The sequence below is a fragment of the Nicrophorus vespilloides genome, unplaced genomic scaffold, assembly GCF_001412225.1.
Source record: "Nicrophorus vespilloides isolate i.1.1-1 unplaced genomic scaffold, Nicve_v1.0, whole genome shotgun sequence".
In the NCBI taxonomy this organism is placed as follows: Eukaryota; Metazoa; Arthropoda; class Insecta; order Coleoptera; family Silphidae; genus Nicrophorus; species Nicrophorus vespilloides.
In genome coordinates this window covers 24,449-31,828 of record NW_017095843.1, presented here as the reverse complement: position 1 = coordinate 31,828, position 7,380 = coordinate 24,449, and the positions used below count along the sequence as shown (strand labels likewise).

General features: G+C 34.6%; 1 protein-coding gene across 1 annotated transcript; it reads right to left on the bottom strand.

Moving 5' to 3' along the window:
- Positions 1–3,152: 3,152 nt before the first annotated feature.
- On the bottom strand, positions 3,153–6,836 carry LOC108566522 (tyrosine-protein kinase Fer-like; the record flags this gene model as incomplete). The annotated part of the gene is made up of 2 exons (XM_017926447.1): positions 5,988–6,836; positions 3,153–3,585 (listed from the first exon to the last, which is right to left on the bottom strand). A coding segment is annotated over exon 2 (387 nt), but the record flags the coding sequence as incomplete, so codon positions are not given.
- Between the last annotated feature and the right edge of the window lie 544 nt (positions 6,837–7,380).

Genomic DNA, 7,380 nt, shown 5'->3' with positions numbered 1-7,380 from the left:
AGTAACATTATTGACGATTTGACATAGGGTAAAATCTGTCATTTATCTGTCACTTTTATTATTCAAGAAATCTACAGTATTACAACATATGTAATTATCAGACGATTTCTTTAATAAATATTGACATGAATCCTTCTTCTCAACAAGAAATCTTTATTCATGATTCATATACACTTCTTGTTTACTGTTATTAAAAATATGAAAATGTTGGACTTAATAATAAATAATGTATTTGCTTCATATATAAATAAGCATATTCACGTATATCATCCAATAACATACAATTATATACGGACTTTCCTGAATTATTTATAAAATCCGACGTAATTGAATTCCAGCACTTCTTGTTTATTGCAGCGAGATTAACTTCCTATTTATTATAGCTAAATTACACAAAATTATCCTGCCAATTGGATTTCACGATAATTTATGTAGTTTCAGTTAAATCGAATGCATAACAATTCTTGTAAAGTATTTACTTGTTAAGTAATTTGTAATTAAAAATAATTATGAGTGAAAATTGATTGATGTACCTGTCATGTTCAGATGTCATTTCTGACAAAAGAGAGAGTTATGTTAGGTGTTGCGGTTGTTAAACAAGAAATATAAAATAGATAAGTGGAGGTCAAAAATACCATCATGGAATGTTCCATTTGAGTAATTATAATTCCGTTTTATTGTCATGTTTCGGGGTTTTATTATGAACACTGTGTATATAAAATGCGGTGCGGTCAGCTGAGAGAAGGCCCCCCGAGAGTCGACGTCGACAGTTTTAGTTCATTGACTCTCTCTCGGAAAGTTGCTCTTCGTGTGTTGTTCAATGAAGGTAAATCGAAGAGCCAAAGCCACGGCACCACCTCTGTATATGTTTGTATGTGTATGCTGTACAGGCTTCTCCGCACATTCACGGAAAGAACAGGAAAAATGAAAGAACAAACACCGGCTTAACCGTAACCAACCTATTAATAATTATTGCTGCAGCTTCTGCGCTCGCACGACCATAAGGTCCGCTGCTCTCGCAACGAAGATCGAAAGAAACGGCTTGTAAGAATGGGTACGGGAGGAGAGGAAAACGCGATTCGACTCTTGGTTTCTTTGAAATCCGTGCGGCGGGTCCACTGGTTGGACTTTGGACCTGGGGAGGACCGAATTCTCAACTACCTGCTTTTTATTGGCACACTGAACAACGCCAGACGCTCTTCTCCTTCGACCACACAACAATACAGGCGAGAGAATTAACCCCACACACACACACGAGAAAAAGGGTTTTGCTGAAACCCTTTTCACCTCTTCAGTTTACTTCATGATATACAACCCAATTCATTTAAAAATTTGCAGTTCTGTCTATATTTACAGAATGTCAAAATAATGACAACTGTCAAAAATCAGTGTCCTCAACACTAGTAACCTTTCATAATTTGGAACGAGACGCGAAGAGTGGCGCTGCAAGAGGAATCCTATATATGACTATATTTACAGAATGTCAAAATAATGACAAGTGTCAAAAATCAGTATCCTCAACACTAGTAACCTTTCATAATTTAACCTAAGATTTATATTATATAAAAAGAAAGTTATTACTTATTATAATTAAACTAAATACCCAAATGTGACACAATCAAGAAAAAAACCTCTAAATTATGTAAACGTCAATGAGTATATAAATACATAACAATTTGATTTACGCAAATTTAATCGATCCATCAATTAAGTCTGCTTGCGTAATTTTATTTACATTTGAAAATAAAATCATTTCGCGTGGGTAGAAAACATTCAAACTTATCTCGAATTATGAAGACATTGTAGTAAAATACAAAATAGCTTCTGGGCGTTTATTTGAAATGTTACTTCTTTCGTTAAGATATTCAACGTGTTGTTTGTTGTTACTCATTCGCGCAATTCCAATTCTAATTAATTCCTGTTTGCGCAACATCAACGAGATTAACGAGTGTGTTCCAATGTTTCAAAGACACACACATTCTATTATTTCAATATCCTATATTTCAAAAAAAAATTATCAAATACAATTGTAATCGCTCTTATCTAAATTATAATAAACCGTATTTATCTATGGATTATTTAGTGCGAATTATTATTTTTAAGTAATTTGTAAATTCCAAATTTAACTAAATGTATTTCATCAGATGAAAACAGATGGTTTTCAATTTCTAAAAAAAGAAAATCTAATTATAGAGAACAATATTGCAACATGCATTTATCATATTTCTAGTGGCTTCCCAATTTCCATTACATTTGTCCAGATTTCTAGTTCTAAACTGAAATTTATTGATTAAATTTTCTTTTTTGAAGTTGGTAACATGATATAATTGTATTTATATTATGCGTTGCCATGGTAAGTTCGTTTAAAGTTGAATTGCCTCATAGTGGATGCTTGTCTCAAGTTAAGAACTGCAAGTTATGATGATGATCTCCAAGTTACTTGGCAAGTATTGTGTAATATTTAGTTATGTAATTATCGATCTTTGAATGTCGAAGTGTCTAGCCCAGAGAGACGTTTCAGGTGTTTGTGCATGGAAATGTCAGATGGGAGTTGAACTTGGCATGGGAAAATGGAGCGAACAGTCTGCCAAAACAAAGGACAAACAACGGATCGCTAAAACAAAGCTAGGTAGGTGCGATTCAGGAAAGAGACGTTGCGCAACCATTCGGAACAGTCAATATAGTCTCTCGGACAAAGAAATGAGTCTGAGCTGTTTGCAGTTGGCTTGCGTCAACGGCATGATTCTCAGGTCGCTGTCATTCTGTCCGCTCCGGCATCTATTAATAACTTTAATTGTTGACTCCTACGAATGAATCAAATTCCAATTAATCCTGCAGCTGAGCGATCGCCGTCTCAAGCAGCAGCAGCAGAGAAGTTGCTCAACCAACACGCCAGAACGAATGCAAAATAGCATTCACTTTCAAAACTGCTGCTGCTATTCAATTACATAATGATCGCGTTACGCTTTGTTCGCCGTGGAAGATACTGTAGCCGCGACGGGGAATGCGAATATGTGCAGAATGAGAAGAGAAAAAAAAATTAAGAAAGAATGATGCACGGGCGCAGGCGGACGAAAGCAGATCCGCGTGGTCTAAAATTAGGTTTCGCTCGAAAATAGGCGTTTCTCTCTCTCTTTTTCGTCGCTACTCACATGTGTGAACTGCTGGGCTATTCTGGTGTGCTCCTCCTGGTACTGCTTCCTCGCCTTCCTCTTGTCCGAGTAGAGGGTATTCAGGGCGTCTAAAGTCTTGGACTCGATGTAATCGGCGTTGCTCTTCAGCAGTTTACCGGCGCTGTCCAGATCCTCCATCATCCCTTTCCAAGAGCTTGTTATCAGACTTCCGGTCAGTTCGTCGGCCCTATCGATCTTGCATCCTTGCGTCGCCACAGAGCTCAGGGCTATCGCGTACTCCCTGTCGCAGCGGACCTTCGAAGCTAAGCATCTCTTCATCGTCTCCAACAGCCGAAGCTCGGCGTCCTGCCGTGAGAGGAGCGCCTCATGGGCACTCCTTCCTTGCAGATTCGTCGAAAAACCCATTGTTATCGTTACCAATTATCGAAAAGAACAATTATCTTGAAATCATCTGTAAACAAAAGAAACACATTATTAGTTCCTCGCCTACTAAACAATAATAAAGATTATCTATCAATAGAAATCTAGTAAGTAAACTCAATGTTCAAATTTGGCAGATAATCCAATTAATTGGAAAACTTTTGATATATTATGTTTTAATTATAGATAAAGATATGAGGATTTTCTTGTCTAAAATAAGATAAGTACGTAAATATTCTTTATGGTTATAATAACTATTGATATTTTTTTTGCAGAAAACCTTTCACTGCCTTTTGAGGATAACGAGAAATACTAAGAAATGATCATTGTTACTAACTACAGACGTTGTCTCAAAGTCCTTGCAAACAACTTCTTTTTTTTATAACTAATTAAATTTTGATTGAATTGAAATAATCCATAAATTACGTTAATTTCGAAACACAAATATGTTGCAATCAAACATAACGAAACGACTGATTACAAAAAAAAAATGTAGGACAATCATATTGTATCAAATGGAGATGATAGGATGTAATTACTATCGGAATTAGATAATTTGTTTGTTTCTTTTAATCTTAGCAATAAGCATGGGAATGTATGCATATTGAGAAGAATGATACGAAGTGAAGGTGAAACAATGAGAGTGAAACTTTGAAATCACGAGATTGTGCATTGACGCACGATTCGGCAACAAGAAAGAAAAAAAACATACAGCTAATTGTTTGGACGTCATGGAAAGAGGATCAAGTGGGATTATTAATTGAGAAAAAAAATTGAGATAGAGCATTGAAAATTATTCAAAGTTCAGAATTATCGAGTTATTGAAATTGGGGGATTTATTCGCTCGAATCGAAATGTTAGTTTCATAAATAGATCGTAATTTATTTGGGTTATTTCTGAATGAAATATGTCAACAAAACGTCAAATCGTGGGAGATCTGTCAATTGCAACGTTTCTACAATCATAACATTTATACGTCTTAATCTCATAATAACTTAATTACTCATTAAATCTAAAACTTAGAAGATTATTTAAAAATAAAAATTGTTTTTATTTATTTATTTATTAAATACGAAATGATTAAATAAATAAATATGAAAAATTATCAGATTATAATTACGAAACTTTGCTCAAATTATTTTGACTGTATTTACTGATTACAGAAAGACCTCGAACTATAGCTTCTTATTCTATAGACTTTTACTTTCTTATAAGATTTCAAACTTTATTCAACACAAATGCAATCAATAATTACTGGTTATTTATAAATAATAATAATTAGGCATCAAATTATACTATTAATTTTTACTATTAGAAATGTTAAGTTAGGTTATTTCGATATTCTAAAATATCATTGAACTATTCGTACATTTTTATCAATTTAAAAAGGAACAAAAAAATATGAATTGAAAAATTTCAGTTTTTAACATACAGTTAGTATAGAAGTATATAGTTTAAAAACGTGTCTTATTGCGCTATTTCATGGTATTTAAACAAGCTTACAATATTCCTCCTTAAATTAACTAAGCATGTTAAAATTTAATGATTGCTTTAGCGTACTACACTTAACCCATTATATTTCTCTGATAAAAACATTTTTTTTGCATTTAACTTTGAAATTACTTTCAAGAAATTGCTAATACAATTAAATCCATTTACGTTGCTCACAAATAACATTTACATAATACTGGTAATGATTAACATCTAAATATAAGACTACTTCAGTTTTGTTTATTTGAAAGAAGTAAAGGAAACGTTTCACGCTAATAGTTTCAATCGATTCAAAATTAAATTTTTTCTCGATTAGTTTACGTAACAAATGGGATCCAATTTCTTAATGAATTTTGTCTTTAAAGCAGTCGCGTTTCTTTGCTTTTACATATAAATGAATGTTGTTGTTCCTAGTCTTTACATTTACAGCTAGAACACATTTCCGCAGTTGACCTAGCTCAGTGCTGAGTCGCATAAACAGAAACATACCAATCAAAAGTTACGGTTCTTTGGGTCTAATGAAAATGTATTTATTTATTCTATTACATAGTTTATTTATGAATTGCAAAATTTCAAATGTAATCGCGTCGCATGTAAAGCACATGTGTTTTTTTTAAATTTGTTATCCTTTATGCATAAATTGAAAGGACAAAAAAAAATATAAGAAACATGTGACTCGTCGTGGCATTATCGATAAGCGTTTAGCGACAATACGTTTAGTTTAGTAAATGAATGTTTCTTTCTTTTTTTGGTGGAAGTAAATTGGAAATTGTAGTTTATAAATTGCGAACAAAGGATATTCCAATTGGAATTTAACAGAGGTCTTTCTCTCTCGTTCTTTATATTTATGTATTTCGTTTCGTTTCGTCTCTTTGGGTTTCCGAAAAGTCGCGAGATGAGATCACTAAACTAAAATTAAAATCCAAACAGATCCCGAAATACCTTATGTAACGTCGGTGGTTTATTCGCTCTGTCTGCGCACTTTTTATATGTGGATGATGATGTTAACAACAAACGAAAACAATAAACAACAAGAACAGATTTCCTCAGGTTCGCACCTCTCACATCACTTGCGTTCGGTCCGGCGGAAATGAAGAACCAAGGAAATTTGGTAGGAAGAAGCGATGAAGGAAGGAAAACGCGCACTCGCGAAACTCGGGACACCCACGTAACTATATATTTCCTACGATGATTCTTTGTGCCGTGCTCGGAAAGGTGTATGTATGTGTGTGTTTGTATCTCTTTCGCTGTTGCCTCTACCTCCGTCGTTTCGTCTCTCTGCTCTCCGCGGTTTCGATGATGTATTGCGGATGATATTTGGTGAAGAAGAGGTGAGGTGTTCTTACTACCTCCGGTTCTCTCTCCGTGTAAAATATCTCCTCTCTATCACACCCAACCAACCAACAGACTCTCGGCTTTTCCTTTTTGAAAAACGAGCGGCGCGTTCGCTCACCGCACTCAGACTGATTTCGAATCCAAAACATAAAACTATTGCCACTCACAATACACATACACACACACACGCACGCTCACGTGCATGTATACGTATATATGTATGCAGCATACATGCAGACGCGGAGTCGGGGTCGATCCCAACCTTTCTACCTACTAAACAGACGTTGATCTTTCACCAGCAGCAACCACCGTCGCCTCTTCGGACCCAAAAAGACCGGAGAAAGAAATAAAAGAAGGAATGGGATAACTAACGAAACTAAGGAGTCGAGCGAAACCTAAACAACAACTTGTTCCTTTTTCGAAGAACCGAAAAGATGAAAAAAAAGGTGACGTCTCAAAGTTAGAGATCATAGGAGCAGATAGGTGTTTTATGCTTTTTCTTATTGGGGAGAAAAGGTCCATCCTTTTATCCTCCAATTTATAAATCTATTCCTTTTTAGTTTGCACTTAATCTTAATGCAACTTGACACATTTTCATAGCTGTAAGCAAAAATTGGAGGATTTTTTTTTTCATAAAACACAAAACAAATTGGGACGTCATTATTTAGGTATGGAATTCATCGCAAAGCAGATATGAATACTCATCGATTTTCACTTTACCTTAAGCAACTTGACACATTTTCATAGCTCATCCTGAATGAAAGAGTTCTCTGAAAAGGAAGAAATTGTTACGTATGAAAGGTGGTAAATAAATAATCTAATGCAACTTGACACATTTTCATAGCTGTAAGCAAAAATTGGAGGATTTTTCATTAAAAAGAAAGTCATTATTTAGGTATGAAATTCTCGCAAAGCAGATATGAATACTCATCGATTTTCACTTTACCTTAAGCAACTTGACACATTTCAATCGCTCATTGACACATTTCAATCGCTCATT